This window comes from Mugil cephalus, chromosome 11, assembly GCF_022458985.1.
Source record: "Mugil cephalus isolate CIBA_MC_2020 chromosome 11, CIBA_Mcephalus_1.1, whole genome shotgun sequence".
In the NCBI taxonomy this organism is placed as follows: Eukaryota; Metazoa; Chordata; class Actinopteri; order Mugiliformes; family Mugilidae; genus Mugil; species Mugil cephalus.
The window spans coordinates 22339715-22362025 of record NC_061780.1 but is presented as its reverse complement, the minus strand read 5'-3'; the positions used below and the strand labels follow the sequence as shown (position 1 = coordinate 22362025).

General features: G+C 40.0%; 1 protein-coding gene across 5 annotated transcripts in view; it reads right to left on the bottom strand.

The window, feature by feature from the left end:
* The window catches only part of enpp2 (ectonucleotide pyrophosphatase/phosphodiesterase 2), a 30810-nt gene that overhangs the window by 5894 nt on the left and 2605 nt on the right, over positions 1 to 22311 (bottom strand). The window contains exons 3-19 of one of the 5 annotated variants that reach the window (XM_047597766.1): positions 18862 to 19017; positions 15827 to 15952; positions 15536 to 15596; positions 15357 to 15454; positions 14113 to 14192; positions 13387 to 13506; positions 13160 to 13215; positions 9167 to 9232; positions 8559 to 8631; positions 8348 to 8456; positions 7199 to 7324; positions 6936 to 6967; positions 6709 to 6836; positions 3562 to 3637; positions 3196 to 3283; positions 2875 to 3044; positions 1001 to 1136 (exon numbers count right to left, since the gene is read on the bottom strand). In XM_047597766.1, coding sequence (XP_047453722.1) covers positions 1001 to 1136; positions 2875 to 3044; positions 3196 to 3283; positions 3562 to 3637; positions 6709 to 6836; positions 6936 to 6967; positions 7199 to 7324; positions 8348 to 8456; positions 8559 to 8631; positions 9167 to 9232; positions 13160 to 13215; positions 13387 to 13506; positions 14113 to 14192; positions 15357 to 15454; positions 15536 to 15596; positions 15827 to 15952; positions 18862 to 19017 — 1701 coding nt within the window. Of the gene's footprint in view, positions 1 to 1000; positions 1137 to 2874; positions 3045 to 3195; positions 3284 to 3561; positions 3638 to 6708; positions 6837 to 6935; positions 6968 to 7198; positions 7325 to 8347; positions 8632 to 9166; positions 9233 to 13159; positions 13216 to 13386; positions 13507 to 14112; positions 14193 to 15356; positions 15455 to 15535; positions 15597 to 15826; positions 15953 to 18861; positions 19018 to 22311 lie in introns of all 5 variants that reach the window. The other 4 variants (XM_047597767.1, XM_047597764.1, XM_047597765.1 and 1 more) reach the window with 4 other exon arrangements.

The window sequence follows — 22311 nt, the reverse complement described above, 5'->3', positions numbered from 1 at the left end:
TAATTTGTTGCTTTGACTGGTTGTATAGATCCCCTCACGTTTTGTAAACAATGAAGAGGGGCGGAGCTTAACTGGAGGCAAAACATCTCAAACACAATAGCCTGTAAATGGTGGTTAGCATATTTCAATTGACTGTTTTGGCAAGAATTGACGAGGAAAACACATATTTTAGAGAATATACTAATACACTCACTGTCTGAGACTGTGAGGGTTATTTTAAAAAGTTCACCAACCCCTACACTCTCACTGGATGGACAATTTGACCAAAGGAGGACACAGAGTGGGAGGAGTCTGCTGAGTCTGTCTTTATCAAGTGAAGCTTCTTCAACAAAAATATTATAAGAAGTAAGTGGAACCATTGTGGAGGGTAAGGTAGCAAATGCAACTTCTGCATGGACACCACTGAAACACACAACTAACATTGTGTTAGCTCACGGTTAGCATTAGCATTAACACGTAACAAGAATCCCCCAAATACTGATGAACTTAACGTGATTTCAGCCACGATTTATTCTAATCCATAACGTTATCCAGGCTGAAACTGATACATTACATATTAATCTGATCTGATATGAAGGGTGCACATTGTTAATAATTGTCTCACTCTCATACTTTCTTTTAATCACCAAAGCTAAACCAAGTTGTCTACAACTGGCAGTGACTGGTATGTGACTAAACTTCAAGTTAGTGTTTTTGATTTTTTCGGTTTTGGCACCAAAAATACAGCAAGACGACATTTTCATGGTTGAAAGTGACTGTTTTTGCCTCCAGCTCCAACGCCATGACATCACAGTGATGTAGGCCACGAAGAGGTCTATTCATTTTCACTTGTGTGCAGAGGTGATTTTTTTTTTTATTCTCAGGATGAAACACGCCGCATAATGAAATCCAAATGGAGCGTCACCAGACTCTGATAGGACAGGCTACACCAGGCTACATTATTTTGACCTGCATCCACAGCTTGTTAATGACATTTTCAGTAGCATCATGAGAGACTGACCATCAATAGCTTGCCTCAGTCGCTGGTTTAGCTCCTCCACTTTGTTCTGTAAGAGACAGAGCCAGAGTGACTCCAGGTTATAGCCTCGTACAAGGGTCACTTTCAAACCTCTCTGGCCCCTACTTTTTACACGCAACTGCAAAAAGATCGGAGATTGAAACAATCTCTTGCGAGAGATTTACATGGGAATCACAATTACACAGTGTAGATGAAGTGAAACAGTGCAGGGCGGAGCTGGGTCGAATTCACCTCAGTCCAAGCAGCTCCTCACACACTCGGATTGGATTGAAGGATTGAATTAAACGTGCTAGCGGTTTGCAGTTAGCAGACAAACTATTGATTTTAATGAAATGAACTGACTGAACTGAAGGTGAATTGACTCCAGCTCAGCGGCTGAAAGCAAAGAGGCAACAGATCACAGCAATCAAATATTCAGAGACATATTCTTTTCAAGGAATCATCAAATAATCCTGGATCATAGAAACATGCAGATTATTCTTTTTACAGGTGTAAAAAGTAACAATCTATATTATCAGGACACACATTCAAACCCTTCAGTCACTTGTTGTGCTGCTTAATGATCAGCTGCTAGAAATAATTTAACAAAGAGTCACTAGTTAACACAATAATCTGCTCCAGGGATCAAGCTAATCCCAGGGTTCCCAGTGTCAGATTGATTCAATAATGGTTAGTGCTCTGTTTTTCAAAATGACTGAAGGGTTTAATGTAAAACAGCATTACAGAGTTGAGCAGACTACTGTGTTTTGTCATTAAAAATCAAATACATATAAAAAGTCCTGTTGTGGTGAGGAGATCTGCACTGACAACAACGAGTCTAAATGCTGGTCGTAATAATAAGATTTCATGCAGATATTCAGATTCCTGGAACATGCGGAGTCTCCAGATCTGTATTGATGATTTTAATTCCAGAGACAATTTTGGAAATGTTTTGTCTATTTTGGCTGCAGAAGGAGTTTTTGAATTAGTTTGTTTTCTCCTTTGAACTGAGGACATTCTTTTCCTCACAGGAGTTCAGCTGAGCTTTAAAAACATGTTGCTTTCCAATACAAAATGTGTACGCAGCGATCCACAAATAACAAAAACAGAGTAATTGACAGTCTGGACGTCTCAATGCTTTTTAAGGCCCCAGTGATCTTTCCCACCAAATTCAAAACATCATTTCATCCAAGTGACACTGGGCTTCATTCATTTTTCCTTTAAAGTTGAAGCAGTGTCACTTACAACTTTAGCTTCACTTGCACTCAGTTTGCATTCAGCATTTTGGAGAATTTGCCACAATTGCAATGTGGATTTTAATCTGTTTCTGTCCGTTTTCTTTTACGTAGCTGGAGAAAATTTTTTAGGAACCTGTGTGGGTGTCTGAGCTCATTGCCTTGTTGCAGGATGGGTCTCATTTATCCTGGGAGAATTACTTAAGTGATTAAAGGGATCTGTAATTTAGGGAGCAACCCTGATGGTCAGGAAATGAAAGGCGATGTTGGAGAACATGCTGACTGGCCACGTTTTCAAACATCCAACATTTATGATCAATGGTATTTTATAATGTCTAAATAGTCTTTTTTCATTGTAATTTAAGTTGATTAGATGATAATTCATGCAATATTGCACAGAGTCCCACTGTTCAGGGGCATGCACCATATTATTTACACTAAGAGACCACATTTCTATTATGTTAACTGTTAAAACAATGCAACTCCTTTTACACAGTTACCATCTAAAATGACAAAGAGAAGGATGTTTTTGTGAACAGTTGAGGTGATGAACATAAAAAAAAAACAAAAAAACAACTCTAGTTTCCTTCGCAGTCTACATGATGCCGTGCTCGGGTCTGCCACTGAGTCATCATGGCTGACCTTTTCGTCACAGGTGCAGCCCAAGTCGTCCGTTCCTGCAGGACCAAGACCAGAGGGCGTTGGCCTGGAAACCTCCTCTGGCATGCTGGGTCTGTACGGGGGGCTCCTCAGCAGGTGGTTCAGACTCCCGTGGGTCCCGTTATTGGGAGCTGGTTTTAGACCCAGAAGATCTGAGAGTGTGACAAATCAGTTTGGAGTCAGCTTAAAGAAGAAAAACATTGATGAAAAAAACATTTGACTACAGTCTTATGTTGATGCCCATGCACTCCCACGCTTACACACCCATTCAAATGAACATAGGAACGCAGAAATACCCCTTACCACACATGACGTTATAAAGCTCAATGTTTTCAAAGGCTGGAACTTTAGTCTTGAATTTAAACGTAGGTCCATACCCCAAGAAAATAGTCTGAAAATGAAAGTCGATGACACGGGTCACATGACATGTAACAGCACATGAAAGAAATACTTTGAATTAAAGCCAAAAAGAGCCAAAAATCTGACACATAAGGGATTTTTCTAAGCACATGAAGATCTGTTTTGGAGGAAGTGTATGTAGTAAAAAGGTTTTAAACAGACTAATGATACTAAAACTAGTACTGCTATTAGTAATAATAATAATAATAATAATAATAATAATAAACTGAATGGGATGATGGATAAGATTGTGCATAGAGCTGAGAGTACCTGCATGCTATTGATCTTGTTGTCATATCCATGGTCCCCAGCAAAGCCACAGTGTCTCTTCCCTTCAGGAACTTTCCTTTAACGAAGCACAGATCAAAATGTGACTGAATGACAAGTATAGTTACTGTTGACTTAAAGTAGCTGTTCTTCTTTCTTAATACCACTGCACAAAAACTATTGTTAGATTTTAATATACATACACTGTGATATATTCACTGATTCATTCATTTTCTGTAACCACCAATTAATCTAACGAACATGTCTGTACTAACCATTGTGACACATTAGTCCTTAAATATACTGTTGAGTAAATATACTGTTGCATCCTCTTTAAGGATGATTTATTTAGTGTGTGATTTACTTGCTGCACCATTTTAGATATGTAATGTATTTGTGCACAAGTCTGATTCGCCGTTGTCCCAAAACTATTCCAGACAAGCTTTAAACCGCTGAACGGTGGAACCATAATTAATATAGTCGAGCTACAGTGTGATAGTGTATTCAGCTACTTCACCTCGTCAACCAACCCTCCAAAGAACTCAAGCCACATGCCTTTAATTGAAAAAAAGACACCTTTTATTAAGTGTCCATAAAAACACTGCGTCTAGTTATCCATCTTAATTTGTGTGTGTGTGTGATGTGTGTACGTGTAGGTGTGCAATTCTAGGGAGTGAAGCCACAAACACGATGAAAATGCAAATGAGTGACCGAAGGGGGAAATGAGACAAGCCCAGAGTTTCATTTGGTGGGAAGAGTTGGTTGGTTTTGGGATTTACGCTGACATTAACTGGTGTGTGAGAGAGTGTGTGAGCGCTCTAGCGCTCGGTGCCAGTGATTAGTCTGTCTGCCTATCTGCACTGACACCTCAAAGATCTCTTTCTTTCAGCGCTGCCTGCAGAACGAACGCAGCTCTCCCACGGTCCAACCAACCAAAACACCACGATAGCTCCGCGCTAGGTGGCTGTTACTGTCAAGAACACACAGGTACACACACACACACTCTTTAGAGCGGGTGGTTTGTTTTCCCTTTCAGTCTTGGATGACTTCATGGTTTACTTTGTCACTTAAATGGCTGCAGTGTAACTTTTTACTGCTCTACATCAAATGCCTGGCACAGTTCGTTTTAGCATGTCATTAACATTTCAGCAGCTGCTCTTTTAAGGGGGAAAAAAGAAGTGTTTTTGTAACGCGAGGGACTGGAGGCAGTGCTTGGTGTAGCTTTTCAGGACTGCAACGTGTTAATGATGCGTTGATAGCGGTCCACGTCGACTTCAAATGTGTTTTTAAGTAACGCAAGATGTGAAGTGAATCTACACAGTTTCTCAAAAGCAGAAGCAGAATCAGATTCAATCTAAATTAGAAATATAAACTGAAGCCCCTGATGACTCTGCACAGCTCTCTGACCAACCTTTGTTGTTTTTAAATGTGCTTTAAAAATAATCTGACATGAACTATGACCTTCTCTTCCAACTGATTGATTCCTACAAACTGCTGGTTGTATTTCTTGTTTTTGAGGCTATTATAAGTATCATCAGTTACCTTAAACATGAAACTGTCTAGGGTTTGTGTACATGCATTGATTGGCACCTAAAATCCAAAAAACAAATTTGTAACGTGCAAAAATTACATATAAGACTCTTTTTCATTTTTCAGTGAAATTGGAACCTGTTCCTAATTTTTCTCCTGGGAGTCAGACTGTTTTAGTAAGAGCTGTGGACATAACTCAACACCGAGACCCAGAACTAAGCAGCAGTTGGCAGCAATGTGCCAATTGCAATAATCTTTTCTCTTAAAAAATGTCTGGTTGTTTATAAAAATGTCTTTTTAAAGTAAATGTCATTAAGTTGAAACATTTTCATAATGTATTTGTTCTTTTTTTTGGAATAAAACAAAAGCAAAACATCTGGACATTACTTATTAGGATATTGTGTCATTAAGTCACTGGTTACCCTGGTTGTACATATGTGGTGCCTCAACTAAAATGAGTTTGACAACCCTGACATGAGCTGTGTTGATGGACGTTCTGTGTCTAAGTGCTGTAAAAAACAATAAAAAATAAATGTAATAATAGTGGAGGATGCTTCACTCAAGGTTCTTTTTCTTTCTTTCTTTTTTTGCTGTTGTTGGGGATTTTTTCGAACTCATTCCTTTATTCTTTTTATAAAGGTTTAAAATTCTGCATAATTAAGGGCATTCCCACTTTGAGTGCGTGGTGGTAGGCTGAGCTAACAGGTAGCTTAGAGATGAGTGGGCAGGTCTCAACGTCTATGACCCCCATGTCCATAAATGAGTTATCCGCGTGTGGGCGGAGTAAAGCTCATCCAACATGGCGACAGCAGGCTCCGCCCACTTTGGGCTTCATTTTCGATATTCCGAATCCAATGAGAGACGTCACAGTGGATTTGTCCATGGTATATACAGTCAATGGTTTTGCTACTACACTTCCCATCATGCCGTGGGGGAATGTGAAGACTAAGTAAGATATTGCCATGAAGTTAGTGAGGTACTTTTTGGCAAATCTTTACAACAGAGAAAGAAGTAAGACAACATTTGCTGGACTTAGGTCAGAGACCATTACGTCCCTTTATGGCAGAAAATGTCAAAACAGCAAACGTTTTGACCCTGAGGTCTTCTTCACCCTGAAGAAGGCCGGGTCCAAACGTTGGTCTCGCCTGCAAGTATTTCATTAAAATAAGCTTGACTTTCTGCATCCAGTTTCTTCTGTTTTACCATTAGCGTTTTGTCCACCTGTTATCAAATCGAGCTATTTTATCAATAACCAGCCCACAGAGACCTATTTTTCACAAATTAATAATTGTCCAGTAACGACTAATAGATAGGCAAGTGTGTGAATGTGAGGTTTAAAACATAGCTGCGAAAACACAGCCGTGTGCTTGTTTTTGTCTGCTTATTACTGACAGCAGGACCTGAAGTATCCACACTCGTGTGGCTATAAAAAAAGCTGTTCAGGTCATCTCATTATGCTGATGATCACCCATCGGAGTCAAAGTTGGGAAATCTAACTAAGAATAAAAAAGTCATAGAGATCTGGGATAAGAATGGAAAAACAAACTTTTTGTGGGCTATTGTTTGTGGATAACGAAGTATTCCATCTCTACCTATTTATTTTTTTAAATTGAGCTGTACCTTGCAACGTGCCATTTCCTCTCCACCAGCAGGTGAATGTCTTCAATGCGTCGGTTGTTGGCGTAGTGCAGCCTCTTAGGCAGGTGCTGCTTCAGGTACGGCTTAAAGTGCTGGTCCGCTTTCTTACACTAGAACATAAAATATTATCATTGGTGTGTTTATCACTAGTCTTTTTTTTTTTTTTTGCACAGATGACATTTTCCCTTTCATAGAAACTAAGTACTTACTGTTAGATTTGCAACAACAGCCTTGGGGTCATCTGAAGCAAAAAAACACAATAGTATGAACATTGGATTTAGGATTATTATTATTTAACTACAACATATTTTAAGATATAATGCCCACAATGGAGTCCAACGTGAAAAGAAGGCTGGTTTATAGGTGATTAAACAGACCAAAATGTCAGAAAACAGAGAACTCTCTGTAAATAACATAGGAAAACAAAACAAGGAATCAGATTCATCAGAAAAAACAACACAATCTCTCTCACATTTAGGGTTGTTGGGGTATCTGGAACGTATTCTGCCCAGGGACCCCGGGATGAGGATGATGTCATCAACACTGGACACGTAGTTACTGAGGAACTCGGTGCGATCACAGTGGGCCTCCTCCATACCTGAGGGTGCATCAAGGAGGAGGGTAAGTGTGCTGGTGTGCACTTCAGATAAAAAGGTCAGGGACCAATGGATCCATCTTTTCTGGGGTTAATGTGTTTGGAGAGATCATTGCATGTAGATCAGAGGTGTCAAATTTGATTTCAAGTGATTTGCAACAGTAACATAAGAGCATAATAACCTATAAATAACAACAACTCCAGATTTCTCCCTTTTTTTCATGCAAAAGATACTATAAAGACAATGTAAAAAATTTAATTCAACACATTGCTGCCCTCTGTTGATTTGCTCTGGCTCACTCAAGGGACACTGTGGGATACCTTAAAGGACTATCTTATCCTAACTCTTACTCAAACAGGGTGACTTCTAGTGGACAAATTAGAAATAAGAGTTGCTTTTACTTAAAAATTGCACTTAATGTCTTCTATGTAGGTTTCACAGTTTGCAGTTTCATCCCAATTGCAATTTTAGCCCACAGGCCTCGTAGAAGAGGACTAGTAGAGATTTGAGTTTTAAGTTTAAAACTAAACTAAGGTCCATTATCAGTCAGAGGCTCCGAATCAGAATTTCTTTATTAATCCCAAGGGGAAATTACTTTTTTCTTTTACAGCAGCTCCCAATCAAAGTGGACCAGAACAAAGAGCAACAGCAGCAGCAGCTATTGTATTGTGCCATTTTCAAAAACCTGACTGATATTGTGAGAGAAGACCAGATCTAAAGCATCTAAAAAAAACATTGTTCAACTTCATCATCAGCATTACTATGGAGACTGATGCCGTGCCTCCTGATTGATGACTGATTTCCCCCAGGGGAAGCATGTAGAGGTTAAAAGGAGTTGGGCCTAGACCTGAGCCCTGGGGAACCCCACACTCAGTCTCACCTGAGGAACAGGTATCCAGACATACAAAGAAGCTTCGATCAGAGAGGTATGAGAGGAACCAGTTAACAGACACTATGTGAGTTCAGATGTACCTATTTAAACCCCTGCACGCGTTCATGTATTTATGTCGTTTGTGGGTCTGTACCGTGATCCCCAACCAGGATGATGTTGACACATCGGTGCAGTTTCATCTGCTTTAGTCCGTCCATCAGTTGGCCGACGACTCTATCGATCACCCTCAGAGGGTTGTTCAGCTGGAACACACAAAGGGAGCTGCGGTCATCACGACACACACACGGGGGGAAACTACAACATGGGTTGTACTTTAAGCACAATTTTGGGTACACAGTACTCACCTCTGCGCTCATGGGCCCCATTTTGTGTCCATATGTGTCTGGTTGTTCAGAGTGCATGGCGTAAACATAGGGCCTGAAAGAGGAAGGAAGGAGTCAGAGAGGGCACTGAATATGATGATTTGGATAATTGTTGTAAGTAGTAGTAATGAACAGTAACGAATAAAGCTTGAGTGGTGAAGTCATGTAAGAATGAAAGACTTCAGAAATTACATTAGGAGAAGACGAGCCACACACATAAGCAGAGGGTCTTTTTAGGATAAAATAGAAGGTACACAACTCTAACTAAACTGATTGACTGCACTGTCTGTTGCACATTTGCACACTAGACCCTTTAGACACTTTAGCTAATCGTACGTTGAGATACTTTAGCTAAAAGTTGTATTTACTGTATACTGTATGTAAATTGGACTACATATTTTTTTGTAAACTGTACTTGTACCTCATTCTTATTTTATTTTATTCTTGTATCTATGCCTTGTTTGTACATGTGTTTCTTATTGTACAAAATAATTTCTCTGCGGAGAACAATAAAGTGATCATGAATCTTGAATTGTATGGTGTGAAACAGACAAAAAACAAAAACAAAAACACCATAAAACTGAATTCACCTCTCTCCCTCGGGGAGGTGCAGCCACTGCAGCATGGTCAGTATCCTCCTCTCCATAGGAATAGAGCTGGAACGCACAAATAACTGAAATGTCATGTTGGATAATGCTTGAGGAGAACCACCGGCTAAAAAATGAGCTCAATCTTAGAGTGAAGTCAGAGGCCTGGAGAACCAACCAGATGTGTGCTCGCACCAGTTTATTCAAGTCAAAACCTGAGGTGTCAAAACAACGAAATAACACACCTGGATTTATGGCGCACAGAAAAAAAAAGTATGTTTTAAATTTAGACTCTTTATTAGTAACCTCTGTTTCTCTCGATGACGACCAGGAACACTAATGGAAACATCTTCTCACACGTTGAACCCTTGTTGGCGTCTTTGTGATCTAACTCATCCCTAAGTACCTCAGCTGGGTTTGGGTTGGTTAAATGTGGAGGCCAGGTCATCTGACGAGCCTTAAACCAGACTGGATGATTAGTTAGTGGAGAGGTTTGTGGTGTAACACCCACAGATGTTCCTATTTAAACCCCACCTTCCCACCAGTACTTTAGAACTGAAGAAGATATTCGGATGAAACATCTTCCAGAAAGTCCAGCTGCTTTTCTTTACCGTTTTTTTTTTTTTTTTGGCTAAACCATGACCTGGATTTATGTGGTGGTCATTCTAGTTCCGGTAACATATTGCCTGGAATTATGAACAAATCACCACAAATCACAGTGCCCCCTCTTGATTCACAGTGGGAACCACCAGGGCTCTGGTGCTGACTAGTGCAAATGGTAGTAACCAGACTGAAAAACAACCGATGTTGGTGCCACTGAATTTTTAATTAGCACCCTTTAGCTTTATTGCTGTGCCGATGCTACACGTGATGTCAGTCAGTTTTTCACCTGCGTGAAGTGAATCTTTAAAATGCCTACTCGAATTGCCACCATCGAATGCAGAGCTATGACCGTCCGTCAAAAGTTTGACCCTACTTCACCTCGAAAGGTGCCAACTCGGCATTTTCAACCTGCAACAAGCACTTGAAGAAGATATTCTGCAAGAAAGGTAACACCTCGAATCTGAGGCCTCATCACAACGTCTTTAATAACCTGTGAGACCCCACACCACTGTTTTTATTAGGATAATTATCACAGTTAGTTGTGAATTTTATTTTATATTCCAAAAAAGCGTTGAATAAGGTCAGCTGGAGCTGTAGAATTTCTTGAAGACGTTTCGCCACTCATCCGAGTAGCTTCTTCAGTTCTGATAAACTAGTGGGAAATTGAGGTTTAAATAGGAATAAACTCTGTAACACCCACCCGAAACTTGATTGACCTTTTATATAGGTTATTTCTTAGTCTTAGTTGTATTTATGGTATTTAAATTAATATTTTCTTCAGCTTCCACAAAATGCCCTACAAAATGCAATGTATTTGGACAAAGTTTGCATGTTTTCCATTTTTTAGGCACCAGTTCGGGCACCGTTTAAGCACCGGCACCGCTTTAAAAGTACCGATATCAGATAAAACCTTACCGATATCCATCCCTAGGAGCCACGCATGCAGACATCATCCATTAATCTTCTCTGAGTCTCATAACAACACAGAAACTGGAATCATTATAACTCTATTCATGGTGTTTGTCAGCCCAAATTTGTCTCCTCTGTTAGTGGTTTCTTTGGCTCTAACTTTCAGTGCCTCATAAAGTTGTAGAGTAGAGCAAATTTAAATGTCAAAAAGCCAAAGGCTGCTTGTGTGATGTGGCCACCAACCAAGCTGCTGGCTGTCATACAGTCCACAGCTGTCAACCGCGGAGCCCTGAACGCAGCTTGATTCATGAAACACGGTGGTGATGTTAAGCGACAAGAAGGTGTGGTAACGCTTCTCCCACTGTGCTTTATACACTCTCCTCTCTTTCTTCTTCTCTTCTTTCTAGTCTTCTCGTTTGCTTGTGGTCAGACCTCCCAGAAAGCTGAACAAAATGTAGACGTCAACCGTGTCATTTTCCAACAATCCCTCGTCCGCCATTATCATGCCTATTCCCACAGCGGTATCACCGAACTGATGAAAAAGGCTTTTTCAGCCACACAGAAAAGTCGACACACTCTCTGTCTTATGTACATTCCTGTCTTGGTTTACATCACTTCTCTTGCGTGTGCCAAGTGCAAGAAACATAATGTAAACCATACACCGGCCCCCACGGTCTTATGGAGTGGCACGTCTGCGACCCTGGTTCACAGAGGGATCCTGCCTAGTGTAAACACGCCCATTTACACAAAATTGCTGTGAAAACAGCTCAGCGCCATCCCTCTGCTGCGATGTACCTCCAGCTCGGTAAAAGCCTTCTCTGTGCTGATAAATGTGGGCTCCTTTGTGTTCCACGTGGGTTACAGGTTTACTGCGGCAGTCTCCGTGCGCAGCGGGAACATGAACAGACATGCCCTGACCGCATGCACAACTTTTCCCAGCAAATAATTTTCGACAGATTAACAGCGAGCGTGTTTATTTAAACTCTGTTTGGTTTACACTCTTACTGACCATGTGCAGACAACGCCAGATGAGGTCAGGTGACGATACGTCAGGCTGATAAAGTAATGTGGAACTAATGGTGCGTTTCCATTTGTGCTCAGAAGTTGGAATTTGCAAGTTCCAAAGTTGGATTTTCTCCTCAGAAAGTCGTAGGACCCTCACCAGCCCTGAGTTAAGTTACCAAGATGGCCGCCCCGTGTATAAACCGTAATTAGCTCCTGTAATATTCCGTTTATTAGCACTTCTGATTAGTTTTTGTTGCATTAAATCAGTCATACAGACAGTATTGAAATAACCGTTTTAGTTCAATTTAACTTTTTCATGTGTTATATGGGAACTACAAGTCCATGTTGCCCTAACAACGGCTAAAAGCACAATAGCTTGGTAAATCCAAAACAGTGCAAAATACCATCGTGGCAAACTGTGATTAAGAGTTTTTTCTACATTTTACTTTACAAACATTTAAATTTTTTTTTTTTTTTTTTTTTATAAATAAATTTAAATAATAAATTTCTGCCTCCTGTGGTCTTGTAGATTTCATCACTGTAAATAATTCTAGTAAAAGAACTCATGAGTTGGTTCAAGTTATCTGTTCGATTTACATTTTGTGTAACTTAAATAGAATAAATTTAGTTTAACATTAGAGCAATAATACTAGTTAGTATCAAGACTTTTCTTTTTTTTTTAACTAATTTCACTGCAATTGTAAATATTGAACACAACAAGTTATATTCAGACGAGGTCTAGTTTTCAGACTTCTGTAACGCTGATGACTCAGGCGTGATTCATTCCCAGTGCCAACTTAAATGGAGGTAAATGGATCGCACCATAACATGCTGTCCTGAGGGATCTGTTCAGATCTGGCCAGCTTAAAGCACAGGTGTGAACACATCCAAGATGCTTTTAGACAACATTTGAAGGTGGCCTTGAACAGTAAACTGTTGAAGATATCGATCTAGCTATTGCAAATAATAGGAAAAATAAAGCAAAACCTCGAACAAACCTCGTAAAGACTTGATTTATGGGCATGAGTAGATCTGATCAGTATATTCCCATATGTGGATATTTGATATCAGCTTAGTCTGTACGTGCCTAAAGACAAGAGGTGTTGGTACACTTTAAAATAAATCACCTGATGTCTGTGACCCGTCATCCAGGTCATGGTTTATCCAAAGGCAACTGGATATACACGAGTGACGGAAATTTAAGAAACTCCACAAGTCCAGCTGCCTTTCTTTAGCGTTTTTGGATGTGTAACGATAAACTGGGATTTTTCTGTGTCCGATTTTCCATTTAACAATGGAAACACACCAAACACAGACCAAGTTTTAATACTAAAACGCAACCTTAAAAATGTCACTGTTGACGTCCAGTTGCAATAAATACAAAACAAAATACATCTGTGAAATATTTACAATCTGCAACCCTGCAAGTTCAAATCTGCAAATCTGCAAGATTGCGTGTGCGTGCGTGAGCAGACTTACACGGGCCAGAAGAAGGTGGCGGCCTTCACTCCCTGTTTGAGTGCTGTGATCCAGACCTAGACAAACAGTACAGGCAGTTTATTAGGAACGTTACCTTGGACACAAACAATAATAGGAGGAAACAAAGGTCTACGCATAGCAACATCTGGATAATAAAGTCAATCAGTTCGGTAGATTCGAGTCTGTAGCTGCCTTCAAAAGATTTCCTGGGTCCTGTGGGTACTTACAGGTTGACCTCCCCACCAGCGGTGATTGAGCTTCTCTCTGCTCCTCAGGGTGAAGGTTGCATCAAACACTGGGTCGTACATGGAGTTCCCGACAATACCATGAGACTCTGGGTAGAGACCCTGAGACAGATCGTTATTATTATCAGGCCGATAATATTTAGCATTTGACAAATTCATATGAGACAGCTGCTCTCAGGCCGCGTTCAGACGCTGCATTAACATCTGATTGTACTATTGTCCACATCTGGCATTTAAATGCGCCTCAACATTTGTCCCCAACCAGCTCTTTAGATCTGATCTCAGCTTTGAGCTCTGTACGTAAATAAACACTGACATCATTATAACACATTACAACAGCCTCTGATGACTAATGACTTCCATTCACTTGGAACAAGTTGTGATGTCCCTCTCATCCATTGATTTATTATTTATTTGTGTATCGCCATCCAGACGTTAGGTATTTTAGAGACATGCACAAAGATCAAATTGTTTTCACTCTTTTCACTCCATAAATCAAAGGTGTTCGTCTGAGTCTTTTCTGTGACGTTATTACTTACATACAACTTGCATCATATAAGATAAACAAATTTACCATGACGGATATCTTTGTGGGACATCTCAGAGATTTTTTCTCACACTTGTGGGGACACAGTTATTTACATATATATAAATATATAAACAACAGTATCCCCCTAAAATAACTGGCGATGGCAAATGATAACCTACTGTAGCCAATGAGTAGAGGTTGGGGAAGGTTTTGGAAGGGTAAACAGGCCTCATGTAGGGAGCATGGGTTCCACATGTTCCTGAAAAGGACAAAGAAAAAAACAAATTCCTATGTTAGCTCAGAGCTGACCATTAATGGCACAAACATCCACCATCGACTGTCCTTTTTTTTTTTTTTTGCCAAAAATCAACCTCCTAGGCTAAAAAAATTAAGCTAACGCTGAATTTCCTTTAAAGGCTAGACTGGCTCCAGAAGTCAGTCCCCATAGAGCTCCATGTATGTTCAGACAGACGCCTTCATGGCCTATGTCACTGTGACATCACAACGTTAGCTGGAGGCAAAACAGAGGGAAGCTTGAGGCGAACACTGTCACTTTCCACCATGACAATATCGTCTTGCTGTATTTTTGTAAAACTCACATGTAGTTTTATCATATACCAGCCAATACCAGTCATAGAAAACTTTGATTTGGCTTTGGCGATTAAAACAAACGCTTGGTGTGAGACAGTGCCTCAATGCCTACACTTCTTATCAGTTAAGATTAATATGAAATGTATCATCAGTTTCAGCCTGAAAAACGTTATGGGTTAGAATAAATTGTGATTGAAATTACGTGAAGTGAGTCATCATTCTGAGGATTCTTGTCTTCTGTGTCCTCCTTTGGTCAAATCTGATCCAGTGAGCGAGAGCGTAGGAGTTGGTGAATATAGTCAAATCAGTCAGAGTCAACTTTTTAAAATAACACTCATGGTCTCAGGGAGTGAGTGTATTAATATATTCTCTAAAACATGCATTTTCCTCATTCATTCCAGTCAAAACAATCCATTGAAATATGCTCACCACCGTTTACAGGCTATGGTGTTTGAGATGTTTTGCCTCGAGTTAAGCCCCGCCCCTCAAGAAAACGTCACATTGTCAAAAAAGTGCAAGACATCCCTAGGGGTGGGTGAATATGTACAGTATATATATATATATTCTTTATATTATAATAGTTTTTATATAAAATTCTGTTTTTGTATATTTATACTGCGGTACAGTCGGAGTAACTGTGACAAACCCAATTTCCCAACGTGGCTTAATGAAGTATTTCTCATTCTTCTTTATATACACTTTGTTTTCCCAAAAAGCATCAAAAAACATCATCTTTACTTCTTCTAAGCATCATCATCAATTGTCATTTTCAGAACAGCTGCAGTGGAAAAAGAAAGTGACGCTTCCAAAATCATCCCCTTTCAGGTCTTACTGAGTTTCTCGATGTTGGGAATGATGCCGCTCCCTCTCTTCACGTACGAAGCTCTGAATCCATCCATTGACAGGATGATGAGTGGTGGACGCACAAACCTGGACAAGCAACGTGAGAGAAAGATGCTCGGATCAAACACGGTCAACCTTCTTACCCTTACAGCTAAGATTTAAACATACCCAGCAGGACACTCAGCAGATCTGATTTCTTCACACTCATCCTGCAGCCACGAAGTGTCTCCTGAAGGAACATGATTAAAAGGAGTGAATGAGAAACAGTAGAGTGAGAGTATTAATTGTATCAGGAATGTATTTTATGTTTGCTGCATTGTTTGGTTTATGACAATGGTGAGACCCCAGGAAGAGTAAGTTCTAGCAGCTAATGGGGATCTAATAATAAATAAATGGGTACCCAAAGTCCTGAGCATTTAAAGCATATAGAGTATGATAGGGATTTAAATAATTGCAAACCTTTACACAGCTTCCTATAGTTGGTACAACAGTCTCCTCTGGCTAAACAGTCCTCGGAGCAGTGGCAGGCGTGCTGTTCGTTACGAGTCTCCCCACAGCGATCCTTGCTGCACTCATAACCCCTGGCTATAAACAAGAAGAACACAAGAAGGAGTTTGGCTTTAAACAATAAAACATCCTTATACAAGACCAGAGAGGGAAGCTACAGCCTCCAAAAACCTTCGCTCGTGCTCGACTGCAGATTTGTGCTGAAACCACAAGCGCTGGGCAATGAAAGCCGATACGTTAATGTGACTCTGGTTTAGCTGAATAACGAGCAAGCTGCAGCAAGGGAACAGGAAATGATCATTTATGTTGCATTTTCAATATTACTCGAGACAGATAAAAGATCCAAGTAGGATTTTACGCTATGAGGGTAATTAATAGAAACATTAAGTGTGTCATCGTTCGCTGGCACAGGTAGGATTACAGCGGTGAGGCAGCGGTGAGCCAAAGACCACCAAGCAGAAGGAGAGAACATAAAATCAGACCACCAACGTTGGAATTAGCTTTGGGAAATGTTGACGCAACAACTTAGAGATAGGGCAATACGTGTTGTGTGTGGGGCTTGCTAGAAGAGTAGGAAACCTGTTGAGGTCATGAAGTGTGCGACATAGTTTCCACGTCAATGTACAATCAGGGTCATTTATTCCCTTTGATTAAAGCAAGAGTTTAAACTTAATCCTCAAGAAATGTTTGTTGATTAGACCTTTGATGAACATCATTATTCGTTGCTAGGATTTTAATGGATTGCCATTAGACCTGGGTCTGGATGAAAAGATCTAGACGAAGTTAATAGACTAGAACCGGTAGTGGTGGTGGAACAAAAGTAAAAGTAGCAATGTCACTCAGAATTAAATCTCCTGTGAGTATTTTACTGATGCATCAGGACAGTTGTACAACTAGAAAGTAGCGGCATTGGACAAGTACATCAGTCCATCTATTAGCTAGACCCATTTTATCCTTAAAGAGTCATAGAGGCTGAATCCTCAGTCAGTCCATCACAGGACTAAGACTGACAGACAGATAATAATCCAAACTTAAATTCACAACTGAGGCAAACTTAGAAAAGACCACAAAGAGAAAACCCACACAACTCTTTAACCTCCTGAGACCCTGAGTCCTCATATGGGGACATTAAATTGTAGGTTTTATTGCAGCTTGCATTTAAACCCGTTGTCCTCATTAGTGGACACTTTAGTCGTAGCAAAGGGTCAATACACTACTCGGTAAAAACATGATAGAGGGCGTTTCATCGGATTCATTCTCAGGAAAAAAGCGGACGAAGAACAAAACCTCATCAAATTCTAAAAAAACTTAACTTTACTTATATTTATGCTTATTAAGGTTTCTAGTTTGATATGACCCACAACTTTAATAAATTTTATCAATAGCAGCTACAGCGTCACTAATTAGCAAGTGCTCGTTTGCTCAGCCACATTCAGGAATTAAAATAAACAGTTTTATATTTTGTTTTATATTTTGTCATGGTAACTTTATCATAATACAAACAATGAAAAAATCCCAGTGTCCACTGTTTTCAAAAACTACTACTTCCTGTTTAGAGATGATATACGTCTTAGGTCCTACTGATCCCAAATACATTAGAGAAATTAAAAATGTAAACCAAAAAAAAAAGCTCAGGTCCCAGGAGGTTAACATTCTGCTGCATCGTACATGGGAGAGCGGTAGCTTTTGGAACCAACGTTATTTTCTTCTGATTTCATTGATAAAAGTCATTATAGGATTCAACCAGCACATTTTTTCTAAACAAAACAATTCAGGTGAACCCAATAACTTCTTATTTTTTAACGGTGTGCCAACTTTGATTACTCAAGAAGAACTTTCCTCTTTCAAAATAGACAAAGATCATGCATGAGCTCCATAATGTTCATGAACAGCATTCAGTTTACTTTGAGTACATCCTAAATAGGTGTTTTGTTTTGTTTTTTGATAAGAGGTTAAACACTAAACTCACCAAAACTCACCCTGTGTTGTATATTAATTATGGATAACATGATAGAGAGACAAAGCACAAACCTTTTAACTTTTCTCTTTGTGAGTTACTAAAGGCACCTCAGACATGGATGAGACGGGATTCGTTCCCAAATCTTTAAATCAGTTCCTAAAGGTGCTGCGTGTTAATAATAATATTTTGGATATGTACCATGGCCTGGATGACTGAGAACCTTCACAGACTTAAATAATAACAAATCATTTATATGATATTGATCCCAGGTGAGGAAATTCATTCTCTGCATTTGACTTATCCACAAGTAACGGCAGAAAATTGGTTGTTAGGTGCCATGAACTCGGAGGGAGGATGTGAACTTATGAGCCTTTGGTCGAATCAGCCTCAGCCACAATTAACCCAAACTGAACCCACCGAAGCGAGCACACCTGCAGTGGGCAGCCGTGCAAGGAGCCACAGACACAGACAGGATTCAGACCTGTGACCTCAGGCTCCCAAAGCAACAATAATAAGCTCAATAATAACCTCAGCTACACAAGATGCATCTGAACATAGTTCTCAAACAGAAAAATAGAGAAAGTATCCTCAGCAGCTGGTTCTGACTGTTTTTATGACATTTAACACACACAATTTTGTAAATTGTGCAGCACCTACACTCCAATACTCTCAGAAATATTAAGAAAAATGTTGGAACTACATCCCGGACCACCTGATAGATATTAAATACCAGATCTCCAAGGATTTCCTCAGGCTTAACGACAAAAAGGAGACTGTTTTATTTGGCCTCTTTGGACCTGCACCATCAGAGCAACCTTGAGTCCCTTTCCTCTGAAATGCAACACGCTGCCAAGAATCTGGGAGTCATTTTAGTTCTTCAGATCGCGGCACAACGTCCAGCTCACAGTACGAGCCAGATTGAAATCACAATACTTATTCAACGTTCAGATAGTGAGCGTAACACATGTTTGAGACAAAGACAGTGTCTGAGACGGGGGTGGTGGTGGTGGTGGTGGTGGTGGAGTACCTGTCCTGAGGCAGAGCTGGTCAAAGTCAGAGCAGCAGCTGTTGTACGTCTTACACAGGTTGTCGCAGCGACAGTTCGGAGGCTCCAACTCGACCAGCTCAAAGCACCTGTTTCTGCAGGAGCCGGAGGTCGGCACGTACTGAGGAGCAGAGCGAGCTGAGGGCGAGAGGAGCGAAATTATGCTTCATTAAAGATGATTTACTGTCTTTTATGTCACTTTCAGTCACAACGAATGTTACTGTTCGAGAGGTGGGACGATCTCTGTTTTCCCTGAGAAGCTTTTTTAATTTCCACACATGGCTGGGAAGACATTTGAGGGTTTTTTCGTGGGTGCAATAACAAGAATCCAAAACCTGTTTGAATTAATGGTCAGTAGTCTAACCCTTAAAAGCTGCACTTTTCAAATGTCTTTGAAATGAACAACAGCTTAGATTCTCCATGACAGAATTAGAAATAAGATAAACTATATTTATATGTTAGACTGTGCTGCTCTCTCCATCATGGAGGCCCTTACCAAATCACAGACTGTTTTTAACACCATCCAGACCTAAAATTGCTTTTAAATCCTGACAAAACTACAGTAGTGATGTTTTCTAACAGGTCAAAACCTTTGTTACAACTCGAGGAAGGAAACTAGAGCTTGTCTCCTTCTATAAATATCCAGACATATGGACCAAAATAAAACAAATGCATCTATAAGACTGTGCCAGTCAAGCTCTTTTCTCATATTTGCTCTTTGACTGCTATAGCTTGAGATCGCAAGGTGTTAAATTATTGTCTGTACCAAGTATTAGGACTGAATTGGGCAAGTGTCCGGCTCCTCTTAACTGGAACCTGAATCTTGGGAACCTTATCCCACTGTTTAATTCTGTTTAATTAAGTTCTCATTAACCCAATGGGTTAATATTTTAATGTATCTAATAATGAAACTTTTAACTGTGTGTCTGTGGTTACCTAAGACCCTGTAGAGCTTGTGTCCAGTTAAAATCCAAAGGACTGTTGCCCACCACCTCACAGGCCTAACTGAAGACATCCTGGAGATGTGAGAGTGAGTAAATGTGAGGCAGGGTGAACTTATTACTACGCTCCTAACAGCATGCTCTTTGTGCACTGGCTTGTGAGAAAACAACCTTCCTTGCAGGGAGAAGCTTTGGATGCCAACGTGAGTTTTTTTTTTTTTTTTTGTCAGTGTGGACACGTGCACCCACAAGTGACTGTGCATATGTACGTTGCACGAAGGAACTTAAATGCGATGTTTAAGTTGTCCAGCCAGTTGGCACAGCTGTGTACTTGTGTTTGTTCATGCCTGAACATGGTAAAGCTTCAATAAATCAACAGCTATATGACTCTCTGCTGGTCCGAGGGCTGCAGGTCAAACGTCAAGTCTTTATTATCATTGCATAGAGTTTTCTAGCCTTGAGTCTTGTGTGATATCATGTCAAGCTAAGAACTATAGAAAATATTTGGACTTTTTAACCAGATAGGATTTTTTTTTTAAGAATAGATAGCATTGCTATCTATGGCATTGCTTTTCTGTGAGATTATTTAATTGGTCGCTTGAGATAACTGTTTTATTTTTTATTGTTGCTTTTTGTGTGACTTTACGAGTAACATTATATAGTAGTGGATATGTTTAAACACACTTATATAATAAACAGAAAGCATTAATTTTGAAAAATGCACATGAGGATAGAAGGTATGCAGTGACATCACTGTCTGAGTGGCAAAAACATGGTGAAATGTATCAGTAAATACAGGGAGACCGGTAAAAATGTGGATTATCAGATCAAATTAAAGACAATTAGACTCGATAAGAACAAATGGTCAACGAACATTGACATGTGGACAGAAATCTGTTCTCCTGATATTTATTTGGGCCTGATTTCCTACGGTTTTGTACTATTGACTTTACTTACTAAGGACAAATCCATCGTGACGTCACCCATTGAATTCTGAACCTCGAAAAAGGATCCCAAAATAAATTTTACGATTTAGAAGCTATTAAAGCCTATGGTTCAAACTAATGCTGCTAATCTCAATGTTCAACTGTCACTTTTTGCCACTCAGTGGCTGTAACCATGGAGACTTCTGCTTGCTGTGATGTCACGTACTCTCTACATGTTGTTGCAAAATCCAGAATTCAGACTCCAGACCAGTCCTTCAGAACTGAAGAAACTACTTGGATGAAATGTCCTCAAGAAACTCGACAAGCCCAATTCACCTTTTTTTAAAAAAAAATGCTTTTGGATGGACATAAATAACTTTACAAAATGCCGAAAGGTAAATGTGGTCCAGTAATGTCACTGGGTAATAACCACCACATCTTATCTTGTCCTATTAAAAAACATCGGCCCATTGTGCAGTTTTGCCGTGACATTTTATTTCCATGGAACCTGCAGTGCTCACGTGAAGCAGTGCAAGTTGCTTTAGCAGATGCCGCAAAACGACAAGCGACAACTTAAAGTGACGGCGACCTCTCTAGGAAGATATAGCTCCAAGGATGACGCCTGGAGGAAGATGGAGTTAATGGATAGGCCAACAAAACACTGTGGGTGAACATGAGTCTTACCTTAGCTGTATATCTGTTATCGTAACCATGGCGACAAGGCTATTACTGCTAAGTGTTTAGTGTCTAAATCAAACCTCACATCACTAAAGACTTATTACTTTCAACAGTGATTCTTGTCGTTACATGTCAGAGGAGAAACTAAACCGCTGAGTCGTGACTTCAACAACAAAGATTGTTCCTAGTAAACTTACTGCCAAGCGTCTAATACAGCGTTAAGTCATATTTTCAACACCTTTTCACTAGAAGCTGAGTGACTAAAATGTTTCAGGACTGTGACATTTGTAGTGATAAAGATCTATTGGACAAATTGTGCTTTGACGTTTCCTTTGAACCGTGAGCATGTTTTGATTTGTTGATGACGGGACACAAGGGAAGAGAACTTGGAGAACTGTTGTGTCTGAACCTGTTTCTCCTTCATTAACAAACAAACTAGTTGTTTCCTGACATGTAACAGAATTAGGACCAGGACGGGAAACAGTACATTTGACTACATTGGCTAAAATAGTTACAACTTTAGAGACAATGGATACTGCAAAAGACACTCGAGCGTATGTAATAAAAGCTGTTAAGATAGAGGACAGACGGTTCATTCCAAGTCCTCAAGCACAGTGTTCACAAATACATTTTTAACTTCTTCTCTTGTGCATAATGTAACAAATATGCAGCAGGTAATTACAGAAACGACTGCAGCCATCACCCTCTGTAACAGTTTACAACACAAGAACCTGTGCAGACAGAGCTCGAGGCAGAAAAAGGAGCTCCAATGCTCCCTTAATATTGACTCAAGGTTTGAGCAACACAAATTTCTCTCTCGGGCTGCCCAGTCCCGACCTCACAGGGTCACAGTGATCCGTTGTAACCCCAACCACCATCGCACGCTC